This window comes from Hylobates moloch, unplaced genomic scaffold (genome assembly GCF_009828535.3).
Source record: "Hylobates moloch isolate HMO894 unplaced genomic scaffold, HMol_V3 SCAFFOLD_34, whole genome shotgun sequence".
In the NCBI taxonomy this organism is placed as follows: domain Eukaryota; kingdom Metazoa; phylum Chordata; class Mammalia; order Primates; family Hylobatidae; genus Hylobates; species Hylobates moloch.
Window position 1 is genome coordinate 1,667,933 of NW_026652309.1, and position 26,029 is coordinate 1,693,961.

The 26,029-nt window shown below is 42.6% G+C and overlaps 2 protein-coding genes and 1 non-coding gene across 9 annotated transcripts in view; 2 read left to right on the top strand and 1 right to left on the bottom strand.

Moving 5' to 3' along the window:
• Positions 1 to 16,512, top strand: part of LOC116463381 (synaptonemal complex protein 2) — a 100,596-nt gene extending 84,084 nt beyond the window's left edge. For all 3 annotated transcript variants that reach the window (XR_009212036.1, XR_009212035.1, XR_009212037.1), the window contains 2 exons: positions 13,430 to 13,641; positions 16,204 to 16,512. The gene's annotated coding sequence lies outside the window, so the exon portion shown is untranslated. The remainder of the gene's footprint in view (positions 1 to 13,429; positions 13,642 to 16,203) is intronic.
• On the top strand, positions 53 to 114 carry LOC116463388 (U7 small nuclear RNA). The gene has a single exon (XR_004246676.1). It is a non-coding gene; the product is annotated as a U7 small nuclear RNA (small nuclear RNA).
• Positions 5,059 to 26,029, bottom strand: part of LOC116463375 (phosphatase and actin regulator 3) — a 272,708-nt gene continuing 251,737 nt past the window's right edge. For all 5 annotated transcript variants that reach the window (XM_058434605.1, XM_058434608.1, XM_032146459.2 and 2 more), the window contains exons 9-13: positions 16,532 to 16,587; positions 12,883 to 12,944; positions 11,784 to 11,924; positions 7,496 to 7,572; positions 5,059 to 5,651 (exon numbers count right to left, since the gene is read on the bottom strand). In XM_058434605.1, the coding sequence (XP_058290588.1) occupies positions 5,636 to 5,651; positions 7,496 to 7,572; positions 11,784 to 11,924; positions 12,883 to 12,944; positions 16,532 to 16,587 (352 nt within the window). In that variant the 3' untranslated portion in view covers positions 5,059 to 5,635. The remainder of the gene's footprint in view (positions 5,652 to 7,495; positions 7,573 to 11,783; positions 11,925 to 12,882; positions 12,945 to 16,531; positions 16,588 to 26,029) is intronic.

A 26,029-nucleotide genomic window follows, 5' to 3' on the forward strand; every position in this document is an offset into this window, starting at 1 on the left:
AAAAAAAAAAAAAAAAAAAAAAAAAGAAATGAGTAATAAATGAACCCTTCCGTGGTGTTACAGCTCTTTTAGAGTATGTCTAGCAGGTTTTTCAGTTTTCACCAGAATGCCCACCTCAAAAGAGATGAACTCCCTATTTAAAAATGAGGATATGTGTGCTTTTAATGTCATGCAAAATCATACAGATTTCCATTTCATTGGACCCTCAGAGGAATCGTATAGGCAAATCAAATGTACATAGACTTCATTGTTAAGGCAATGTATTTGTAATGGTTAGCTTTAGTTTTTCTATTTAAAATAAAGGCGCATGAAAATATTCTGAATTGACATCTACAGGAGAACAACATTTTAGGAATACAGATGTGTTGAGTGAGATCAATATGTTGTACCATCTTGAACTTAGATAATATACTTTTAGCTTACGCTGTGATAGCAACAATTTTAAATAAAAGGAACTTGGAGGAGTGGAAGTCACACTAATGAAACACTTGCCTTTAATAATGATGAGGCTTTATTTACCTAATTTGATGTACATTTTGTTCAGGTCAAATACAAAGACAATTGGGTTTATAATGAGTGTTGAAATTTGGAATAGATTTGAAGTTAAAAGGTTTTAAGCTTATTTAAAAACAATTTAGCTATTTGACTTCTATGTAATTCATTTCTAAAATGTTCTATTATATGTTTATTTAAATTTTTTAAGTTCAGAGCAAGATCTAGCAAAGTTTGTCCTGAAGGGCTATACAGAAAATGTTGTAGGCTTTGTGGGCCAGAAGGCAAATTTCAGGGTATCATGTCGGTGCTTATTATAATCATTTCAATTGCAACTGTTTAAATATATAAAAACCATTCTTAGCTTACTGGCTGCTAAAAGGACGGGCTGGCCAGATTTGGTCTGTGGGCTGTAGTTTGCAGACTTCAAGTTCGGAAGGGAAATCTTATAGATCAGAACTCTCTGTTCTTTGTTATAAAATTTTTCCTTAGTTTATCTGTTTCACAGAAATAGTGATTTATATCAATTTTGCATAGCAGAGGCTAATGAGTATATTAATTAATATAGCTAAAATTCTTGTTCTATTTTAAACATATTAAAAATAAATGATCATTGTAGCTAATGACTTAAATTTCTTACCTGGATTGTAATCTAACACCCTGGTGTAGGTTTACCGCTTGTCCTCAACCAAATAGAGCTGTAAGGTGGTAACTGTCCCAGAAGTACACATGGAAAAGGACATGGAAGAGAAGAAATTTTATGTTAGTATAGCTAGGCAGAAACCTAAATACTAAACTCTACAGCCATTACTATAGTGATCTCATTGCCACCAAATTGTAGTATTATGGATGGCCAACACCAACTTAAAAGGCCAGCAGATCCTTTAAATGAATAATAGATGGAGTGGTTTTCATACAGCATTTAATTGAACATGAAATTTGTAGTCTACAGTGACAAATTCTGCCAACTCTGAGTTCAGTGCCTAGTGTGGAGCTTCACAGTTGCCGGAGTCAGTTCTTTAACCATTCTGTTATCACCTATTAACAGTTAAACCAGATACAGTTAGTGTATAAGTTTCTCATCTAATTAAAACTTAAAGTATGGAAGAATCATATATGCTATTAATAAACAAGTAGAATTTTGAGCAAAATAAAATACCAGCAAATAGTATCAACAAACAAATCTAACTTGGACTGTAAAAATTGAAGCAAGATGATAGGTGGTTCTGGAGATTGTGCTTTCTGCCACATCAGGTGTCACCATTATAATTAGGCTATCTGGAAAGTAGAGAATGGACTGGTGGTGTAGACCAGTCTTTTAGGGAACACACCTGAATTGTATTAATTCAGTGTATGTATTTTTGAGAAGGGATAATAAACTGCATTTAGAAAGGAATAATACACATATATAACATGTCTGCAATTTGAAACATTAAATTATTGTCATATATACCATATATCCAGATTTCTTTCCTCCCATTGCTTAGTAAGAAAACTGAATTTTTAGAATTTCCCCATTTATATCTTTAAGATTTACAGTTGAGATTAAAAACTTTGAAAAGGTTTTTTAAAAATTTTTTATTACTTTAAAAATACTGCTGTATTTTCTTAGAACTATGGAACTGCTAACCAGTACTTTGTTGTTCGTTCTAACAAACATTTTTTGTTTGAATATGAACTAGTAGTGTGTTCCTAGTATCATCACTGTAAATAAATTTGCAGCTAAATAAGCAAATGGGATTTATAGAAATCTACTTTTTGAAAATATTTTTCATATATTCAGTTTCATATGTTCATTTTCTTACGAATATCTTCTGAGATATTTTCATATGAAAAATGGAGAAAAAGGTCTCTGGAAAAAACTAGACAAATGGGTATTGGAAGCATATAGTAATAGCAGTTTTAATAGTACAACTAGGATTTTGCATTTCTGAGCTTGAATTTGTTGTTGAAGGACTGTAGATACATAGCTAAAAACTTTGACTTTACTTCCAATGTATAATAAATGTAGGCCTGTAATTATCATATCTTTCCACACGGTGGATGTCTTGATGTTAGGTTCTTCCTCCCCACTCCCACCACCATTTAAATTGTCAAAAAATTACTTAGATGATATGATTTCGAAGTCTCTTTATTATTTTTGGAGCCAGGGTCTTGCTCTGTCGCCCCGGTTGGAGTGCAGTGGTGCAATCAAGGCTCACTACAGCCTTAACCTCCTGGGCTCAAGCGATCCTGCCACCTCAGCCTCCCTAGTAGCTGGGACTACAGGCGCATACCACCATGCCCAGCTAATTTTTTGTTTGTTTTGTAGAGATGGGGTTTCACTATGTTGCCCAGGCTGGTCTCGAACTCCTGGACTCAAGCAATCCACTCATCTCGGCCTCCCAAAGTGCTGGGATTACAGGCATGAGCCACCATGCCCAGCCCTCTTTAAACTCTTTTAGAAATACTTTTTACAAAGTCGTATAATGTGGTATTTCCTCTGTTACATTAGCTTAAAAGTTAATAGATGTTTCTAGAGGATATTTAATTTCCTCTCACTAAATTACTAACATGCTTGTAAAAATGTTTTGAGCTCCTTAAAAACAGAACTTATGATTTAAATATTCATGGTTGCTTTAATAATTTTTTCTGAAAATAGGGGCAAATGATTTGTAAATTTATTGCATAAAAACCTCCTTATTGAATACTAGTCATGAAGAATTCTGATAATTCATATATACTGTTATTCAGTAGGACAAATAGTTTTTTCTAAATCTGTAGGCTGTTAAGTATACTTACTCTTCAAATTATAAACATATGCAAATGCATGTACATATACATGTATGTTATCAGTGTAATATGACTTGTGAATTGCTTTTTAATTTTATTCCTCTAACTTGATAGTTGTGATGTGCAGGTGGAGAGTAAATATACTTGATTCAATTTTAGTTTATCTCTTAACCCTTATAATACCTGATAAGAACATGAAATACGTAAGTATAGTTTAGAGTAATAGTTTGTGCATAATAAAAACACAATGGTAGAAGTTAGATACTATTGCCACAAATTTTGGTTAAAGTGAAAATGTCTGCTGGTTTTAGGATATCTTAGAACCTCTGAGTCTGAACCAGTCCAAACCTTCCTTTGGTTATCCTGCACTTTACCTTTTTAGTTTTATTATCCACTAGTTATGGGACTTGGGCAAAAAACTAAATATATGTCCCATCTAACCAGGTAATTTCTAACCATAGGATCTGCCCGGTTCTTTTGTTAAGCCGTACTGATCTTTTGTACTTTGGGGGCCAAGGTGGTTTCTAAACAGTAGCACCTTTTCCTTTCTTTGTTTCATAGTAAATATATTAATATTTCTGTGTGAGGGAAATTGAAATCTTAGTTTTACATAATTTGGGCTCCCATTAATATCTTAAATTGAATATTAAATACAGAGAGCTTCTAATATGTTGCTTAAGAGGTAAAGTTTTGGCTACAAATAACGGGTTATGAATAACAGAAAATATATAATGTGTATATAAATATATATATTTCAAATCCTTTAACTGACTTCTAATTAGAAAGGATTTAGATACATTTCACAAACAAAGAAATTGAGGCTCAGAGAAGTCAACTGATTCACGGAAGTTTACAGAGCAGCTAAGAGGTAGAGCTGGAATTTTTCTACCGTAACAATTTCTTATTAAAAAAACTATAATTCAATGAATAGTGTGTTTTGCTAGTCTCTAGGACTGATCATAAGTCACTTTGAACAAAGTGCTAACATAAAGACTTGGCAGTTTCTGTGGGTGTCTGACCCAGTAGCAGTCTTAAGTAGAAAAGGAAAAATAGTGGAAAGCAATGAGGTAGCATATGTGGCAAGAAGTCATAGAGGACACTCAGTTGCTCCAGGTGCTACCTGGCAACTGTATCAGTAGCTAACATTTATTGGATTCCTAGAATGTCCTCAGCACTGTGCCAGCACTTTAGTTACTTTATTTAGATGCTACAGCAATGTTGTGTGAGAGAGAGATGACCATACTATAGAGAAAACAAGTAACTTGTTGAATAGCACAGAGCTTGGATTTGTGCACAAGTTCTGCAAGCTCTGAAAGTCATGCTCCAAGTTACTGTGCTTCCTGCCTCACCAGTATACCAGGAGGGAAGGAGGAGGGAAGGCTTATCTCTGTAAGGACACTTATTTGAAAGCCAATTAAAAATATTTTTCAGGGAACATTTATTGTTAGTTTCCCCCTTTGTGCCAAGATTTTCACCTTTGTGCTGGGGTAAATTTCCTTTCTTTAACAGTGTTTGCAGAGGTGAGCTTAAAAATACTCTAAAGAGGCATACTTTTCATTTTGATAGAATTTTTCAACAAATTATTGCTTATTTCTTGGTTAAACGCACTCAATTTGATTTTCTAAGGCACAAGCCACATTTAAATATAAACAAAATTTACCAAACACATAAAAAGTTGGAATTCTCATTCATGTGTTTGGATTCTGATGGTTCAAAAGTAAAAACTGACTTGTTTCACAGATCCCTGTTCTAAAGTACCACTCATCCCAATCACAAGAAAATGTAAAGCCTGGGTTAATTTCCTGCAATAAGTAGTCATTTAATTAAAGAACAAAATTAACAGGAATCAAAATGTTGCAGCTGTATTTTTTGTTAGACATTATATAAAAAAGGAAAAGTATAATACAGTAAATCATTTTGTATAACATGAACTTAAAGAGTTTTCAAATTAATTATGATCAGGATAAAAATGTCTTTTGAACATAATACTGAATGACACTGTCACATGTCCCTCATGTCAGAGGCCTAGGAGTGGTGAGCCTGCACATGCACGTTGCCCGTCCTCCATTACACTGCAGAACCGTAAAACAAGGTTGAAAGGCAAACAACAGTTTTCTTCTGATAGAGTTATGTTGGGTCTTAACTGACCCCAACAGTTCACACTCCTCAGACACCAAAGAAGGAAGGAAGTGTGTCCTCTGGTTACTCCTCTTGCAGGTAAGTGTGGTCAAGATTGCACCTGTGTGTGTGATCCTGCCCTTCTCACAAACACAGCAGGTAGTCTTGAGCTGAACTTCAGGAAAGTTCCCTGATGAATGTTCAGTGTTGGTATCAAAAAAATTAAACACAAATTCTTCTCAGAAGAAAATCTCTATGGCCTGTGGAATCTAGAGATTATAAAAAAGACAAAGAATTTAAGGTTATACATTTCTAGCAGTTAAAATAGCCAAAAACCTTATACAAATAAATTTGCTGCTATTAAAAAGCTTCTCAAAAGTCCCATATGTCAAACATAAGGATAGAGCTACTCTGGTTAAAATAGGGTAGAGTCTCAGAGGGCTCCCCACTCTCAGGCCCCTGTTATATTATATGCTGAATTCTTAAGACTACCTAGAACTTAGTTTTAAAACTGTGAGTTAAGCCCTTGAAGTACATAGAAAGGCCAGGGCTTTGCTAAATCAGTAGAAATAATGAATTTTTTAATTATTGAAAATTATAGTAGAGTTATGACTTTTTGTCGAGTAATATGTTCATAGTAATTTTAAAACATTTAAAATCTCGTAACTAAAAATACTGTTCTGACTCTTAAATTGATATGAATTGTTAAAATGTGGCATAAAGATCTTAAAATTATTTCCTCATGTTCAAGTATTAGAGTCATTATATTAGAATGCTATCAACTTAGGACAATAAACCTCTTTACTAAACATTTAATAATGTATAATCGGAAAATGTACAAAATTGAGATTACAATATATAGAATATGTAGTCATTCTATTTAAGACAAAATGAACATTAAATGTAATTGTGCATGATCTACTGAACTGTTTTTCCTAAACGTTCATATGACCTATTCCTCCCCAAAAGTATGTTAGTCATGGGAGGGAACCTTAAAAAACAAACTATTTGCATAATTTTTCCTATTCATCCAACTTTCCCTTCCCCTTGATATATTCACCCTAAAACCATTGGTTAAGGTGGAATTCCATTGTACTTAGTTTCTGTTCTATAGCCACATTAATCTCACAGAGTAAATTTTTCAGGTAACAATTGCAGTGGCCACTTTCTAACAAACAGAAAACTAAAACTATTATTTTAGTTTAAGGCAGTATCTACATGCAGGATTTCCTTTCTCTTTGTATGTGGGCCTTGAGCATCTTCAGATAAAAAAGACAATACAAAGCAACTGATACAGTTGAAGGCTTGTTGCATCATAGTCATCTGCTTTAGAATCAGAGATGTTTGAGAATTTCACATAATTACTACTGGTCATGGCCATGGAAAAGAAGTGGGTGGAAATACTGAAAAAATATGCAGTTCAATAAGTAAAGAGAGTTAAATCTTTTCCCAACTTCGTCATCACCAAGAAGCCCAGTGTCATCCCTTGCATATGGTAGCATAGACAGAGAATATATTCATCTTAATGGGAAAAGTCTTGATTATGGAAGAATCAGCCAGTATATTCCCAATGGAACATAAACTCCATGAAGATGGGAGCCTCCTTTATCATATTCACTATTGCATTCTTGGCACTTACTTACTCAAATATTTGCTGAGGAAACAAATACTCAGCTTTAGGAGAACACTGGCTGTGTTAAAGATGTGACTAATAATTTAAGATAGGAAAAAGTAAATGTGAAGGTGGGGAGTGACTAATTTCACAGCAATCTATAAGTATAAATAGGTGAGTTCTATAAATTGGAGGAATTCTGAATATTAGAGGGGAATTAAATACACAGAAAAATTACTTTCATTGCCTTGAGGCTTATTTTTGTTAAATATGCATTAACTACTTAAATAAACCAATATTGTTACCATACATATCACCTTTCACCAAGTCCTAAAGGAATTAATGGAAGCAGGCAGCATTCTTACTTGAGGTACATTCTGTTTGTTCAATAGAGTTCTCTGGAAAAATGCTGAATTTGTATAGCTGGATACATGGTTTGTGGCAGGGGGCGGTGTGTGTTTCAAAAATAAGTAAGTACCATGAAATTCATAGAAATCTGACCTTGTCAAGTGCTTGCTTGATGCATGTACCTCCATTTCATTACTTTTGTACTCATTTAATTCTTTACGAATTGCTGCCTGAAATTTAAAAACAAGACATTGTTTTTCAGGATATTAAAAGATCAGGAAATTAGCATCATGTTTATAAGTTAACCATTCCTAATACTTGTTGACTCTATTATGTAATACACAGAAAAAAACAATTTTTTGGTTCATCATTAAAACTGCCATACTCATTATTATAGTCCTACCAAGCTAGTATGTAGCTAATATTCTGGAAGTCTTTGTAAAAAATTTTATTGATACATCAATCATATTTGTACATATATACAGGGTACATATGATATTTTGTTATATGCATAGACTGCGTGATCAAGTATTTGGGATGTCCATCACCTCAACTATTTATCATTTCTATGTGTTGGGAACATTTTAAGTTCTCTCTTCTAGCTGTTTTGAAATACACACAACATAGTTGTTAACTGTAGTCAACCTACTCTGCTATAGAACATTAAAACTTATTCCTTCTATCTATCTAATTGTATGTTACTACCCGTTAACCAACCTGTCTTTCTCTCCCCAAACCCTGCCACCCTTCCCAGCCTTTGGAATCTATCATTCTACTGTCTACCTCCATGATATCAACTTTTTTGATCCCACATGAGTGAGAACATGCGATATTTGTTTTTCTGTGCCTGGCTTATTTCATTTAACATAATAACATCCAGTTCCATACATGTTGTCAAAAATGACTAGATTTTCTTAAGGTGGAATATTCCATTTTGTATGTGTGTGTATACACACTGTATTCACATATACATATATACATGCACTACATTTTCTTCTTTCATCTGTTGATGGACACTTAGATGATTTTGTGTCTTGGATATTGTTAATAATGCTGCAGTGAACAGGGGAGTGCAGCTATCTCTTCAATGTACTGATTTGATTTCCTTTGGCTATATACCTAGAAGTGGCATTTCTGAATTATATAGTTTTTAAAAAATATTTTGAAGAGTCTCCATACTGTTTTCCATAATGGCTGCATTAATTTACATTCCCATCAACAGTATATAAAAGTTCACTTTTCTCCTAATCCTTTCCAGCATGTTTTTATTTTTTTAATAACTAGTCTAACTGGAATAAGATGATATCTCATTGTGGTTTTGATTTGCATTTCCCTGTTGATTAATAATGTTGAGCATTTTTTCATATACCTGTTGGCCATTTGTATGTCATCTTTTGAGAAATGTCTATTCATGTCCTTTGTCTGCTTTCTAATGGGATTTTTTTTTTTACTGTTATTTGAGTTCCTTATATATTCTGGATATTAGTCCCTTTTTGGATGAATAGTTTGCAGATATTAATATTTTCTCATATTCCCTGTTGTCTCTTTACTCTGTTGATTTGTTGTGTAGAAGTTTTGTAGTTTAATATAGTCTCATTTGTTTATTTTTGTTATCTGTGCTTTTGAGGTCTTAGCCATAAAATGTTTGCCTAGACCAGTGTCCTGGACTGTTTCTTCTGTGTTTTCTTTGAGTGGTTTTATAGTTTTGGGTCTTACATTTAAGTCTTTATTCTTCAAGTTGATTTTTGTATATGGTAAGAAATAGGGGTGCAGTTTCATTCTTTTGCCATATAGATATCCAATTTTCCCAGCACCATTTATTGAAGAGTGTCCTTCCCCCGTTTATGTTCTTGGCACCTTTGTCAAAAATCAGTTGGCTGTAAATACGTGAATTTTTTTCTGGGTTTTCTATTCTTTTCCATTGGTCTATGTGTCTTTTTTTTTTTTTTTTTGAGACGGAGTCTTGCTCTGTCCCCCAGGTTGGAGTGCAGTGGCACAATCTCGGCTCACTGCAAGCTCCGCCTCCCGGGTTCACGCCATTCTCCTGCCTCAGCCTCTCCGAGTAGCTGGGACTACAGGCGCCCGCCACCACGCCCGGCTAATTTTTTTGTATTTTTAGTAGAGACGGGGTTTCACCGTGGTCTCGATCTCCTGACCTCGTGATCCACCCGCCTCGGCCTCCCAAAGTGCTGGGATTACAAGCGTGAGCCACCGCGCCCGGCCTGTGTGTCTTTTATACCAATATTATGCTGGTAGTATAACCTTATAATATATTTTGAGGTTAGTGTAATGCGTCCAGCTTTGTTCTTTTTGCTAAGGATTACTTTGGCTATTCAGGTTCTTTTCGGGTTTCACATGAATTTTAGATGGCTTTTACTATTTTTGTGAAAAATGAAATTGGTATTTTGATAGGGATCGCATTGAGTCTGTAGATTGCTTTGGGCAGTATAGTCATTTTAGCAGTATTAGTCCTTTCTATCCATGAGCATGAGATATCTTTCCATTTGTGTGTGGCCTCTTCAATTTCTTTCATCATCGTTTTGTAGTTTTCCTTGTAGAGGTCCTTCACCTTGGTTAAATTCATTTTCAGGTATTTTTGGTACCTATTTTAAATAAGATTGTTTAAATAAGATTGCCTTCTTGATTTCTTTCTCAGCTAGTCCATTATTAGTTTATAGAAATGCTACTAATTTTTGTATGATTTTGTGTCCTACAACTTTAGTGAATTTATCAGATCTAAGTTTTTTGGTGGAGTCTTTAGGTTTCTCTAGGTATAAGATTATATTGTCTGGAAAGAGGGTAACTTGACTTCCTCTTTTCCAGTTTGGATGCCCTTTCTTTCTGTTGCTCGATTGCTCTGGCTAGGACTAGTATTATGTAAGTCTTCCCTTCATTAATTTGCTGAACTGTAGTGGGAAGACAACCCTTCCCCCAACCCCATTCACTCCATACCTAAACGGACCAAGCACATGCTTAGGGCACTAATGAAACAGGAACACCAAGATAATGAGTAAACTTCAGCTTTTGGTGAACTTGGAATTTTATAATCAGAGATCTAGAAATAAGCCTTTCTAACTTCAGCATACATTAATATTTTGGCTTCCCCAGGCCCACTTGCATCATGTACTTCTTTCTCAGATAAACACTCAAGGGACCCGCTGAGACAGAAATCATCAAACATAGCCTCTGGGACAAGGAAAGTCTTTAAGAATTTTAGGGGTATATTATTCTCATACTCAAACACATCTGCAGACTACCAAAGATACTTCTCCTCATATCATTGTGATCCTCTGAGCACATCAATCACAAAGAACCAGGGAAGTTAGTCCAACATTTTCGCATTTCTCCAAGTTCATGCAATATCTGTGTACATACACCTCATACTCGGCATATGAAGAATGAAGAACAATTAGCAAATTCCTTGCCTGAATGTATAATTTTTCTCTTCCTAAAGGCTTTAAGTCAAGTCTTCTGAAAGTTAATAGAAGCAAGAAGGTGACAAAACTCTATGGACACTCTTGGGCTTAAATCCTGCCAGTCAAGTGTTTGATCACAGACAAGAACTTACCCTCTCTGTGCTCAGCAAATGTCATGCAGAGACTCTGTGACCTACTACCTCCCTGTGTTCTTCCTGCCTAACTGTTCAGTTCAGGCTCCTTAGGAGGTTCTCAGAGATACCTCAAACTGCGCAAGTCCAGGGAGAGAATCTAGAACCTCTTCTATACTGTAGAGGCTTTCTTTTTTTGTTGTTGTTTTTGTTTTCTTTTAAATTTTATTATTATTATACTTTAAGTTTTAGGGTACATGTGCACAGTGTGCAGGTTTGTTACATATGTATACATGTGCCATGTTGGTGTGCTGCACCCATTAACTCGTCATTTAGCATTAGGTGTATCTCCTGATGCTATCCCTCCTCCCACCCCACAACAGTCCCCAAAGTGTGATGTTCCCCTTCCTGTGTAGAGGCTTTCTTGAATGCCTCTTTGTCCCCACTGTAGCTCTTTTTGTTTAAACTTGTCAGTTGATCTCTTATGGCAGCCTTGCCCACCTTTGATTTATCCCTTATACCAAGGTTTCTCAATTTCCACAGTCTTGACATTTGGGACTAGATAATCCTTTGTTGTGGGGGCTGTTAGGTGCATTGTGAGATGCTTAGCAGCATCCCTGGCCTCTACCAGTAGATGCCAGTAGCATCCCGAGTTGTGACAATCAAAAATGTCTCTAGACATTGCCATATGTCCCTCGGGGCAAAACTGTTACCTAGCTGAGAACCACTTCTCAATCTGACCCTGAATTATCTTTGAGAAACCAGTATTTACTGCAGTATACCCTTAAATAGTTGAGGGCTCCCATTGTCTATGAATAAACTCCCTGGCATGACATATTTTGCCCTTATTATAACATCCAACACCCCCCCCCACCAGCACAGGCAGTTGTGTACCTTATCTGCTGCTGACAGTCTCGTCCAGGGTTTGTCTGCCCTCCTGTCATAGTCCTGCGCTTTTGCTACTTCCACGTAATCACTGAATCGTATCAGAATTTTTCTGTCTCTTAATTCATCAACAGTGGGTCTCTGATTAAGCTAAAATTAAAGATCATCATAGTTAAGTATCACATGCCAAACTAGCTTTTTTGAAGTACTCTGAACAAACAGCACTTTTCTAAAAAATAAATAAATAAAACTGAAACTGTGAAATATAACCCAAATACAAGCAATCTCTAATGTGAAGGGCTTAAATTATATACTGTACTCTTAAGTCACAATCCCCCTTCCTCCAACATATTTTATCAGAAGGAGTCACACCCCCAGTAGTACACAGCACCGGCTCAAGGAATGGTTAGTGAATTAACTTAGATTTTATGGCATCCCTGGCTTCAGATACAATTAGATAAGCTTTTTTAAAGTACTGATAAAGTTATTATATGTTCAGCTTAGGAAGGATATTCTGTTAATTTTAAGAGAATTATTATGGAGCAGCACAACGAAGAAGGGGAATCCAGAACACCTGAATTTAGAAATGGTCAGGGCTTTAAAAGTAGATTAAGGTTTATAGAGTTGCTACCTGTATTGGCCATAGTAAATGTTAACTGTTTGAGTCACAGATAACAAACCTTTGAGTCTAATAAAAGCTTTCTGCAAACTGAGGAACTTCTAGGCATATTGGAGGTGAACAAAAGCGATGAGTGTAAAATGTGACTAAAACACTGATACCCAGGTATGCTTTTCCTAGACACTGTAAATTAAGAAAATGCCAATCAACTTCCAGCTTCCACCTGAACATAAGTAAAAAATATCATGTGCATTGCGCACCTCTCCAAGTGCTACTGTGCTAGGGAAGAACTTCGTCCATAGGGAACGTCAGAGGGAGTTAATTCATTGTTGCTGAGCAAATATCCTGATTTAACTGATGCCATGTTGTCCAGGAAAACATTATTCATGATCACAGAGTGATACCTAGCATTACCCATCCCACGTGCTACTGAAGCAGCTGTTCTCTAGACCACCTTTTATTATTCAGGCAGTAAAATGCTTATAGTACCTTTCTTGTCAATCTTTGCTTGATTTCTCTTCTTTCTTCTTGCTCTGTCTGATCATTCCTTTCTGTGAAAGATTAAAATAGGAAAAAAAAATAACAAAGAGAAACAGGTTGAAACGTTCTCCTCTTTAGCAGGGAAATGTACCCAAGATACCCATATTTCTGGGAGCTGAAGGTAAGATATTAAGGAGACCTTTTTCCACATCACTCTTGGTGTTTTTTTTTCCCACTTTGTCAGTCACTGCTCAGGAGATCAGGGTCTCATTACATAGAAATACTTGTACTAAGCGAAGCTTTGCTGTCATCCCAACCTGGTCTCTTCAGCCCTTCTGTGCATTAGAAACAACCACAGATACGGCTGTTGTTTAAGGAAGTAGACATCTCTGTGTCTGTCTTTCTTACTGATTTTCTTTCTCCCCAAATATCTTTATATTTACATCTAGCACTTAGATGCCACATAAAAAAAGCTCTAGTAGACTAAGTAAATAAATGTATATGTAAATTTCAATATAAATAGCACTGCCACTAATTTTTTTTTTTCCTTAACAAGTGTACAGACTTTTTAACCAACATAAAACATGGAACACCTTCTTCAGCTCCTGGGCAGCGTATGCTTGCCTGGAATTTATATGTTCAGACTATATTTCAAATCTTGACACATCTATGAACCTCGCTGACTCTCCATTGCTGGAGTGTGAACACTGTTACATGACAGTGCCTTTTAAAGAAGCCCAAGTCCCTCAGCAAAATTAGCTTTGCTTGGTAAGTTGTGACTATTAACATTCAAGCTGTGCTCGCACCTACACTTGGAAGCTAAAAATAAATCAAAGTGCTGAGATATAGTATAAAATGTAAGCTTCCCCCTGGGATACAAGATAATGGCTGTCCTATTTCTGGTGTTCTCCATTGCTAAATAAAGCCTTAGGTCCCTGACCTGAACACAGCTCCATTCCTAGGAAAGAGATTTCAACAATCAGCACTCCTAGAAACACTGCTAGGTTTTGGTAAGGGAAATCCTGCCACTTGCAGTTAACACAATTTCACATTATCTGCCTTTATTTAAAAGATGCATTTCAAGTATTTATACATTTGTGGGATTGGTTATATAAGAGTTTAATATATTGTGCTTTCCAGTAAATTTTTTTTAAGTGAGTCATCTTGGATTAGGGTGTTTTAGAAAAGGTAATGAAATCCTGTTTGTGCTTAATTCTTTATACAAGTGAGAAACCAGAAGAAACCATACTTTTAAGGTATCATCAGAAAGCTGATACAATTAGAGAAACATTGTGAAAATGTCCAGATAAGGCCAGCCATGAGGGATTTACATGACATAAAATTTTTCAGATTTCTTTAAAATAGGCCATGGGCAACTCCCAAGTGCAGCTTCCATATGAAAAGATTGAAACAAAGTCAGCTCTTTTTTTTTTAAATGCTGAAAAATGCCATAATTACTATGAAGGTCACCAGCAGGGTCTGTGGAGAATTGATCTTTGAAAGTTCCTGTCAGTGCGTTCTTTATGCCAGGCACTCTGTTGGATACCTCCTCCAAGAAGTCCTTCCTCACAAATATGTTGCAATGATTAAATGAGGGAATATATACTAAGTACTGAATACAGTCCCTGGCACAGATTGGGCCTAATAAAGAATTACCATCACCATATAAAGGGGCCCCTGCTCTTCTGCTTTTCTATCCATGTTATAGTGTTACATGGGCAGAGTTTTGAGTGCTCCTCAGATATGGTTGCAATTAGTCATGAGTTCCCCCTTGAAGCAAATACAAAAGTGACATTCTAAGAATTGATTACAAGAAGAAAATACAATATAGTATGAGTGCTTGAAGTCCTGTGTATCAGGAGCCTATGAGTATGATGTTTCATACTAGGCTATCTGTAGTTACCCTATTCTCATCTCCACAGAACAAAAGAAAAACCAAACAAACACCCACCAGAAACCTAGCAGTAAAATTCTCAGGTCTTCCCACTCAGGACACTAGAGAGGGCTTCCGAGCTAAGGACAAACCTACATTCACTGATGAAGGCACAGTGTTTATGGCGGGATTGCCATGGCCACCGCAGAGGAAACCCATTTTCCCTTTTGTGCACTGAAGGTAAGGGCAGTCAGTTCAGTTATGCACTTAGAGGAAACCCATTTTCCCTTTTGTGCACTGAAGTAAGGGCAGTCAGTTCAGTTATGCACTTGCTGGCTCCCTATTCACCAAAGATAGTTCTATTTTTAAGGCTCTGATATTTATTTCCAAAGAATAACACAATTAGAAGCACTTGCTGATGGGAACACCTGGTTGCCCACAATAGCAAGGAAGAGGCTGCTACTGAAAGACATGGTTCCTGGGTTAAAAGTCTGGGCTGTAGTACTCTCTTCCTGTTGCTGACAGCAGGCTACTTGGAATGTGCTTCCTGTGTCTTGAACTTGCCTGGTTCAAGTCTGGACTGCTACTTTTAGTAGCATCTGCAACTTTACAAGCTTTATAAATAAGTGACTTAATTTTTAAAAATTCAAATATTTGGCAACTGAAACAGCTTGACTTTTCTGTCTGCCTACTTAATTAAGCATGTTATCAATGAAAAGCTTTTCTTTAAATCCTCAGAGATGGTATAGTTAACATAGAACAGTAGTTACTATATCTTAAGTTTAAAAAGTAAAATGAAGAAGTCTTTATCTGAGGGTTATTTTCAACAATATAAAGGAGGGGATTGTTTTAGGCAGTTAATGAAGTCATTGAGGCAAAGAAAGGAGGGAGGAATCAATTCAAGTTCAGTACCCAGACCAACAAGGGGTATTTTCTGACAGAAAGTCTGCTTGGTACCATTATAACTTCATAAAAAGATGTTCACAAATAAGAAAACAAACTCAGAGAAAGTCTGCAGTATTCATCACATAAAGAGAAAAAAAGTCCTTTCAAAATCCAAGCCATTAGAAGACACTTTCTGTAGAAAATGTTTTAAAAACTGAAAATGACTAGATAAAGAACTATTGGAGAAACACTTTTTCAAGAGGTTTGGCCACCCCTAAATCACTGACTTTATGGAATATTTAATGGAATATAGTGCCCTAGAGCATGGAGGTTACTCATGAATACCTATGCTCAGCATATGCTATAATTGTCCACCTAACAGGAAATGCAAGGGGGCGCAAGGCTGGGAGCGACACAGGGTCCTGGAACCTCAAAGTCCTGAGCCACAGGAAAGCTTCCTATGGCTTCACTGTTTCCCTGAGCTGACTGCTTTATTCCTCCCAAGTGTAACAGGCAAGGGGCGTGTCCTTCTCTAGTGTGTTCATGCGGTTCATGCTTTGTGATTTCTGTAGCCATGAAGAACCCCGACCCAAACTGCCAGGAAGACCTGCTTGAAACCTAACGCGTTTAGACATATGGGACTAACCCTGAAAATAAAAACATCTTTATGCTAAGAGGAGAGGAGTTTTTTTAAATTAAAAAAAAAAAAAAAAAAGAATGTTTCTAGGTATATCAGCTTTCCTTTGGGGCTTGCTTTCAGAATTCCTCAGCAGCTCAGGTTTACTGGGAGCATGGAGCATTCTGCTTGCAGAGAAGGGCTGGGTTATGGGAACTCAGGATTTGTGCAACAGCCTCACCACACGTGAAGGAAAACCTCTAGAGGAATCACCAGCTACTCACGTTTCAAGATATTTCTTCTCTCCAGCTCTTCCACGGCAGGTCTTTGGCTCAGCCGTCTGCGGAAAAACACTAAAATTACATTTTGCACCATAGTGGCTGCCTGCAAATTCCACCTGGGGTCTGCAAGAATGAGAGGTGGCTGGCACACCCCTATAGATCGCCTCCCAAAATTGGGAGGAGAGAAAGTGAACCTTTGGTTGTTGCCTCTTGCTGGCAAAATCAAGTCAGACTTCCAGTTGATAGTGAAAGCTCTCCCGTCACAGAGCTAATACTAGGGTAGTCCTTGCTCCAACTCCGCATGTGCAGGTCTTCATTTCTCTGATCTGTCGCCCAAACCTTGCCTGGTCTGGACTGTTCACCGGAGCAGTGTATTTAAGCAGCGAGGAGATCTGTTCAGGAAATTCTTTTTCCTGCCCATTGGCTTAGGGAGGGGTGGGTAGCACCACCTGTTTTCAGGCTTCTGGATCCAGAGATGCCGGGAGATCCACGCTTCCCGGCACTGCCTCCCTTGTCAGCATAGGAGACACCAGCTGTGGGAGCACTGATCTCTCCTTCCGGCTTTCTGCCTGCTGAACTGCTGAGTAGAGCTGCCTGTGCCCAGCCCAGCCCAGCCTAGCACAGGGGGAGTGTCTAAAGACATCTAAGGGGCCTCCCGCCTCTTGTCAGCACGCATGCAGCTCAGCTCGAGCGCTGAATAAAAACTGGGAATCTCTTCCAGCCAGCGCAGCTAACAGAGCTGAGCCCACCCACACGCGTTCCCCTCCCACCATCAGCCCAGACGGAGTGTGCGATGTGAAGACAAATTATTATTTCTTTTTCAAGTGGTCTCTCATTGAGGAAGTTGGAGGATGCGGCCAACAACAGTCACCACCAAAAAACATAAAGGGCTTGTCAGGAGAAGGAGGCATCTTTGTCCAAAATTAATGCCAAGCTCTCATTATTTTTGTGACTACAATAATATTGTCCTTGGGCCAGAGCCAGAAACCTTCCCACTTCCAGATCCTCTAACCACAGCAGGGAGACAACAGGGCCCAGGATTTGAATGCCCAGAATTTAGGGCCATAATATTTTGCCCCAGTGAGGATGTTGCCTCCATTTAAAAATTATTTATCTCCTATTTATAATCCTTGTCCCAGCAGAAAGCCTAGGGCGTTGCGGGGCTCAGCCGCTCCTCCCTCCCCCACTAGAACACAACCCTTTGTGGTTCTGCTTCCCTGGGGGCTTTGTCTTCTGGCTCTGTGGGTGGTTGCTTCCACATCGTATCTCGATGTTCAGTGAGACTTGAACCTTCCCCCTGACAATTCCTGGCTGGAATCCTCCCCAGTCCCAAACAATGCGTGCAAAGCCTAGCTCACTAAGTGTTGCTCCTGCAATCTGGTCAAAACACCCCAAAGGCCATTCATTCAAGCACTCAGGAAATGACTATGAAATATTTGCTATATGCCAGGCACTGTTCCAAGCCCCCAGAACACAGTGCTGAATATGGGAAGCCTTCTCTGCCCTTGGGAAGCTCATAGTCTAGAACAAGCTTGTCTAACCCGTGGCCTGCAGGCTGCATGCAGCTCAGGACAGCTTTGAAGGAGGCCCAACACAAATTCATAAACTTTCTGAAAACAAATTATGAGGATTTGTTTGCAATTATTTTTAGCTCATCAACATCGTTAGTGTATTTTATGTGTGGCTTGAGACAATTTTTCTTCCAATGTGACCCAGGGAAGCTGAAAGATTGGGACAGCCCTGGTCTAGAGGTAAAGGCAGACAAATGAACAAAATCATCTCAGAGAGTGGTCAATGCCGTGGAGGAAATGGGGGATATGGTGGGTGAGTGGTTGGGCAGGGGCAGATACATTCAGAATCTGGCAGAGATACATTTTGCTGAGACCCAAATGAAGAGAAGAAACCAGTGTGGGAAGACCACAGCTCTCTCCACAGCGTCTCTTAACTGTTCACACACGGCTTAAACACTGAGGGAGTGAGGATGGGGGGTAATCAAGGCAGGCTTTATGGAAGAGGAAACTTCTGAGAGAGTTACACAGAATCCACTTGGTACAGCAGTGTCTGCAAGGGTCTTGGAGAAGGAATTAGGTAAAGGAAGAGAAATCATCAGCAAATTGGAGTTGTCCGGGGTCTCCCCTTAGAGCTGGGCACTCAGCGTTAGCTCGCTTCTCAATGTATCTGAGTCTCTGTAAACAGGGAATGGTAAGAGTACCCAACAGCCTCTGTGTCTGAATAATGGTGGGGCAGACCACCATAGGAAAAGCAGGAACAAGCCAGATCCTTGGCCCCAATACTGCCCACAGAAGGGCTCGGAAGCAGGAAGGAGATGGGGTGGAGGGGGAAGGCACACAGGCACTTTTAGAGCAATAGAAATGAAAAATCCCTGAAGCCCAGCAAGAGTGAGTGCACTATGAATCTTTCACCCATGAAAAGGTACACTTCCTTTGCACAGCTCCTCTGGCTAAGAGGGAGAGGCTGTGTGTAGGAATGGGATCCTGGGAAGTAAAACATGGAGTCCTAATAAGTAAGCAACAATGAGGAAGGGGTCCTAGGTGGGGGAGAGGAATTGTTCTGAGAGCCAGCTAATCACAGACAACCCACTGGCATGACATCCTATTTCCAAATATCTTGTTTCACTTGAAGCCCCAGCAGCACAACCTTGTCTGCACATATGCCCCTCTGGCACAACCCTATAAAACTTCCCTCCAGCCCCTGCCTCTTTGCAGCAGCCTCTTCTCTGCTGTGCTGCCCATTGCACCCTTGCAATGGATCTTCATACTTTCTCTAATAAATTTGCCTTTCTTTACCTACAACTGCCTTGGTAAACTCTTTCACTGTCCGTGATGCTGGCCCCAGCCACTTGTATTTTATGTGTGGCTCAAGACAATTCTTGAGCCAGCTGCCCAGCCAGGAACACCCATAGGGACACCTGGGGAGTGAGGCTGTGCATTTCCTCCAATCTGAGAAGTACCCTGAATGTCCCTGGAGGCTGGTGTCCACTGGCATGGCCCCCGAACAAGGCTTCCCCCATCCTTTTTTGGAACCTCGTCTTTCTCATCTAAAATGAGAATTAGTACCAGACCCTCTTAATGAGAATTAAATGAGATAATGCACAAAAATGTTTGTGACAGTGCATACTTAGGATATAGTAATTTCTCAAGAAAACCCAACCTGTGACTTGCCAGCTGGTCGCGGACCGTGTTCCCAGAAAAGCATTTCATCCAACTGATACACCTCAGGAAAGCGTGGACATCAAGCCAGCAAAAACTGTGCAACTGGTCCCAAGGTGCAGAGGCAGTCTGGTGGTCCAATCGCTCACTGCAGGGCTTCATCTAGCTGCCAAGCTTCTCACTGAATGTCACCAGGGCACCCCTGAATGGTCTAGAATATGCAGTCCTCTGGGTACACACAGCCCCGGAGGCACAGGGTTGTAAACAGAGCAAAAGCGTGCTCAGGCCAGGACCCCACTGGCTTGTCACTAGCCTGCCTCTCTACCTACAGAGTGCCAGGACCCCACAGCTGGAAGGGTGGATGCAGAACCCTAGATAGCGCTGTGGGCCCCAAGACCCTCCCTGTGGTTCTTACCAGCAGAGGGGATTGAGGTGAGCAAGAAGACCCCTGATTGCCAGGTGAGTGTACTAAGCAGGGTCTTAGGGTGGTGCTGCCAACCCAACAAGGCCAGGCCACTGTTCAGACTAGGCTCCAACCTGGACATGAATGGCTTCCCAGAAGGTGACACTTTAGTTGGGATCCAGAGGATGATTGGGGATCGCTAGGTGAGGAGAGGACATGTGCAAAGGTCTTGAGGTGAGGTCGTTTACATTGCATGGAGGTGTGTGTGCACTGAGGCTGAGCAGGGGCAGGACCCACACAGCCTGGCATCCCTGGAGAGGGAGTCTGGATTCACTCCTGGAACCCCAGAGTGGCACTGAAGGATTTAAAGCAGACCTGGGTGAGATGGGGTATGGGCGTGCCAGGACTAGATTTGCATTTGGAAACACTCTCCGGACTCTTCCAGATTTCTCTCCCACAAAGACGGAGATGAACCCACTACCAAGAGATATGGACCTGCCCAGAGCTCCACCAGATACCAAGGACAAAGTGTGCTGCAGGCCTGTGAGGGGCCCCTGAATTGTTCAAGACTTGGGGAAGAAGTTGGCCATAGATAAAAAACACCCCACACTCCAAATTAATACTTGTTACCCTAAGTATATATAAAAGACACCCTTTTGTCCACCTGCTACCTGAAGCTATGCTAACTCTTCATGCAGAGTCGGGGCTTCCAAAAGGAAAAATGGCAACGAGCCTGATGCCAAGGACAGACAATTACTTTGCCAACATTGCAGGCGAGACCCTTGAGGCTCAGAGAGAGGAATGTGACCAGCAGCTACTACGGCTGGAATCAGAACCCACAGCCAGTGCCAGATCCTGGGAGGGCTGAGGCAGGGAGGAACACCAGCAACACCAGCTGGCAGGAACCAGCCAACAGGGACACAGCTGGGATGAGGCCCAGGAAGCATTCTCCCAGCACAGAGAGTCGGGTCCAGGCAGAGGCATGCATCACAGGCCACCACCCCTGCCCCACAGTGTGCTGACCCCTGCCTGACACACAGTGGCCACTCAGGCCAAGTGGCCCAGGATATTTTCTAGGCAGAACCATGGCCAGGAAGAGGGCAGTCAGGTTGAACGAGTCATGAAGCTCTGCAAGAGCAGACCCCCAGAGCCGGCGCAGGCAAGGGGAGCAGCCGGCGTCAAGGAGCAAAGGAATGGGCGCCCATTACTCTCCCTCACTACATAGCCTGCTTGGACCTGGCTGGGGCAGGGATGCCGCCACGGCTTCCTGGGCTTTGAGCTTCAGGATCAACTTGCTCTCCGAGGAGCCACTAGAGACGTGGCCCGAGCATAGCTGGGCTTTGGAAGCTGCAGAAGGCCTTGCGGAGGGGTGGGGCGGGGTAGGTAGGGGTGCAGAACCCCTGTGGGATTCCCCAACCCTCCCCACCCTATGCAGCTGCTTGAGACTCCTGATTCAGAAATGGGGCTGCCAGTGACGTCCTGGTGCCGCCTGGAGCTGGGGAAGCCACAGTCTATTTCTGGCTCTCCCCACTGAGAAAGCCTGAGTGTGGCAGTTAATTAAAGCGTCGCGTGGGTGTGGGAGCGACACTAAGAAAAGAAACACCAGGGACAGAGAGCAGCATCTGCTGGTCTCCCCACCTGGTCCCTGCTTGTGCACACACGAGAGGTGGGGATGACAGGGAGGCTGGAAGGACCAGGCTGGGCTGGGGAACCAGGAAGAGGCTGAGCAGGCCCTGGAATGCAGACAGGAATTAAAGGTATCGAGCACGACACACCCTGGAAAAGGATGTCTATATGTTCAAGTGTGGATGTATCATTTGTGGGGGCCCTGAGGGGCAAGGGGGCACCAGCCAAAGAGGTGACCCCACAGGCACTTCCTGGTTCCGAGTGCCTCTCACACGACAGATCTGTAGCAGTCACCTACGACACACGTGGCCCTGTGCTGTGAGTAGCACAGAGGAGACAGGGAAGCAGGGGACAAACGATGGGGAGGAAGGGGCCTAGAGGTGGAGCTGATGAGACAGCCGACAGCCTAGACAGTCAGGACGCCTGGAGAGGCTCCGGGAGTCATGATGCAGCTGTGCCACCCACATTTCCAGGTCTGTGGAGGCTGTCAACTATTCCACAGTCAGCACTGGGGCCCCCGCACTGGCACAGAGCTAGGATTCCAGTTCCAGCTCTGACCCCTGCCAGCTGGGTGACAGGGTCATGCCCTCCCTTACTTGAGCCTCTGATTCCCCAGGTGAACACCTGCCAACAAAACCCACAGGGATGCTGGGAGAGTCGAGAACACTAAATATAGGAGGAGGTTGGCACACAAATAGGTAGCATTATCATTACTACTATAGCACTGATATTATTCACCTGGCGTGCTGAGCCCAGGTCTCTTCCAGCTTCAGACAGCAGAGCTGCAGGCTCCATCCTGCCCAGAGCCTCCTTGCAGGCCTGGATCCCCAAGAAACACTCCTCCTTCAGACGCTCACACCCTCTTCCATAATCTACTCATTCACACCTCCATCAGATGCTCACATCTTCCTCCATCACTCACACCCTCTTCATCACTCATGCCCTCTCCATCAGATGTTCACACCATCTCCATCAGACACACCCTCCTCCATCAAATACACCTTCTTTCATCATCTACTTACACTGTCCATCACTCACTCGCTTCCATCAGACACTCATATCCTCTTCTATCAGACACTCATACCCTCTTCCATCAGACACTCATACCCTCTTCCACCAGACACCCATATCCTCTTCCATCAGACTCACACATGCTTCTCTGTCATAGCCTCTTTCATCAGACACCCCCTCTTCCCCCATCAGACGCTGTCTCAGTGCCAAGCCTGTACCAGTTTCTGAATCATCTTCTGCACACACTGCTCAGCTGACTGCCTTCCTGCACGATGAGCACAGGAGCAGGGGCTGCAGGTAATTTCAGGAAGTGGAAAGACACGGGGTCAGGAGAAGTATAGTTCCAGCTCCCCAAGCTTTGCTTCCCTGATGAAGCCCCACTCAGCCAGGCTGCCCCACTAAATGCACATCCCCCAAATCTTGATCTCACCCCAGCACAGATGTCACAGAAGAGGTTTGAATCAACAGCTGAAGTCACCTCAGTGTGGAGCAGAAATTGAGAAGCAATTCCTTCCATACAAGGCAGAATGCCTTCCTAGAGAGAACAGACAGCTCTACACCCACAGGGGACGCCCGGGCTATTTTGGGAGGCTCCTTTCTGGGAATGCCAATCCTGCCCCACAGCCGCCTTGAGTCACTGAGAAAAGCTGGCGGCCCCCGCCTGGAGATGGGATTCCCCAGCGAGGCAGCGTCTCCACACATCATTCACACGATGTATCGATGCATCGTCAGACATCTGATGGTGAATGGGGCAGATGCCTCCTCTCCTTGCACCCAGGCACTCACCATCTGGGTGCATGGATGACAGACATGTTGACCCTATGTCTCAGAGCATCAGAGCAATGTGGGTGTGTCTGGAGGGAAGTTCAGGAAGAGAAGAGGACTCTCCAGGCCATAAGATGAGGCCTGGATGATGAAAGAAACCGCCCAGGTAAAGACCTGGGATGGGCGTCCAGGCAGAGGGGATGGAGTGTGTCCACACTAGGAAACAGCAAGCAGGGATGTTCTGCCGACTGAGGGCTCAGCTGAGAGGTGCTGGCTGCTGGTCCACACACCTGGGGCAAGCCCCATCTCAGCACCCAGCAGTCCTGACTTCCAGGATGCCAGGGAGGATGTGACCCCAGGCATTTTGGGTCCAAAGTCGACCTTTCCACACCCTGTTCCCCATCTCCTCACACCTGCTCAGGGCCCAGCATCCTGGGTTCAGAGGCTGGCTCCAGCCACCACCCAGGCACACACCAGACCCCTGGGAGAACTGGCTCCTCTTACTCCCCACGTCCAACGCCCCAGGAAGCTCCAAGTCTGCTGGGTTCTGCTTGCATCCATCCATCCGTCTGTCCATCCATCTGCCTCTCTCCATCCCCAAGGCCACTTCCCTGATCCAGGCCACAAGCCTTGGCCCTGGATGATGGAGACTTCCACACTGTCCACCTCCCTGCCCACAGCAGCATAACTCTAACTCCTACTCCCACGACGAGCTCAAGCCCGGGTTCCCACCACCCTCAGGACAAACTGCAAGGCCCTCAGCAAAGCCTTTCAGTCCACGGTGACCCCTCCAGCAGCCCCTCCTACTCCCACCCCTCCCCAAACTCCATGCCCGGTGATGGCCGTACATCGAGCTGCCTTTACCAATAGGTGGCTGTTCACACTGTCCCTGTCCGGCAAAGATGTCCTTCTCCCCACACAGGGGTCCGCAGCCCCACTGTACCCCGCACCCCCCCCATTATAACAATTGTTCTGTCTTGTCCCTTTTCCTCCAAATCCCTCACACGCATAACCAAAAAAAAAACATTAACACCTATCTGCAATATAAAGGAGGAAAAAGGAAATTAAATTTTAATCAAATAACACATATTCCAATAGGTAAGTGCCAGGCATGGCTGGATTAGGTAACACAGCACACACTGCCAATGCTGCCGCTACAGAAAAATCACCATCACAGTGCCAGCCACAAATGCAGACAGACCCACAGCTGCCACACTCGTCACTCCATGCCCTGAGAGACACTGGCGGAGGAATGCTTCTTGGTGAAGTTCTGGACAAAGCAAAGTGCCCTCCTCAATCTGTGGGAGAGGTTTCTGGCATTTGCATTCCAGGAGACGCCACCTGTCATACAACTCCACCAAAATGCCTCGTGTGTGTCCAAAATGCACTTAGGCTGAGGCTCAGGTCATCATAAACGGGCTTTGGACTCTCATGAGTGTCCCAGGGACATTCAGAAGTCAAGTGGAATGGGGGGCCAGTCTTCACTGCTAAGGGAGTGCCCCATGGCTGCAGAACACTTGCCTCCTGGGACCATCCTGAAAATACAGCAGGAGCTCCAGTTACTGTGACAATCCACAGAGCTGCCCTGAATTTCCAAAAGGCAACAGAGAATGGCTGGCCTGCCTCCTATGTCCTGAGGGCATAGGAGGCAGGCAACTTCAACTCCACCAGGAAGCCCCGCCGAGCTTGGTGCGATGGGGGCTTCTGATGTCGGGAAGGTGTCCCATGCCTCTTGTGCCCACAGTGACAAGCCTTCAGGCCAAAGGCTCCTGCCTACTCTGTCCTTCCAACCCCACCCTGCAGGAGAAATATGTCCCCTGGAGCCTGGGCTCCCTCCCAGGGCAGTGCAGAAAAGAACTCCAGGTACGTGGAGTTGGCCTCCCAGACTCTCCAGTGTCTCTTGTCCTCCACCTCCTGGGTGCAGCCAGTCCCCTCTCTGCACCTCCATGGTCTCACCTGGTGAGACTGAAAGGAGAGAGCTGTATGTGAGGGGCTAGCCAGGCTGCTGTGCCCTGGGCTCCGCAAGCTGCACACTGCACTGTCTCTATCACCGTTGCTATTTCTGTTTTGTCAGCCTGGCTCTGTGGCCCACCCCAAGCCAAAAAGGGACTCTAGACTGTCCTGCCCAGGGATGGGTTAGTGCCCCTGGGATACAGAAGAGTCCTTCACCCTCTGCACCAGGAACAGCCCCACTGGTGGTGGGGAGGGGTCCCGCCTCCAATCAGCTGCCTGGAGCCGGGTGTTCCAAGGGCTCAGGTGAGGCACCAAGATCACTTCCACCCCGCCCATGAAGGCCAGCTGGTCACCAGCACCGGTCTCTCTGGATGGTTCCCGGGCTGCCCTGAGAGGCTTCCCCAACCCCACCATGCCCCTTCTACCTCCTCTTCCAGGTGCTAAACACAGCAACATGGACACCAAGGGACACCCAGGTCACCTTCCATCTGGGGACTCTCAGAGGTGCTGAGGAATCACCTGGTGCCTGAGAACTATGTGGGGAAGGGAGGGGGGGAGGGAGGGAGGGGGGGG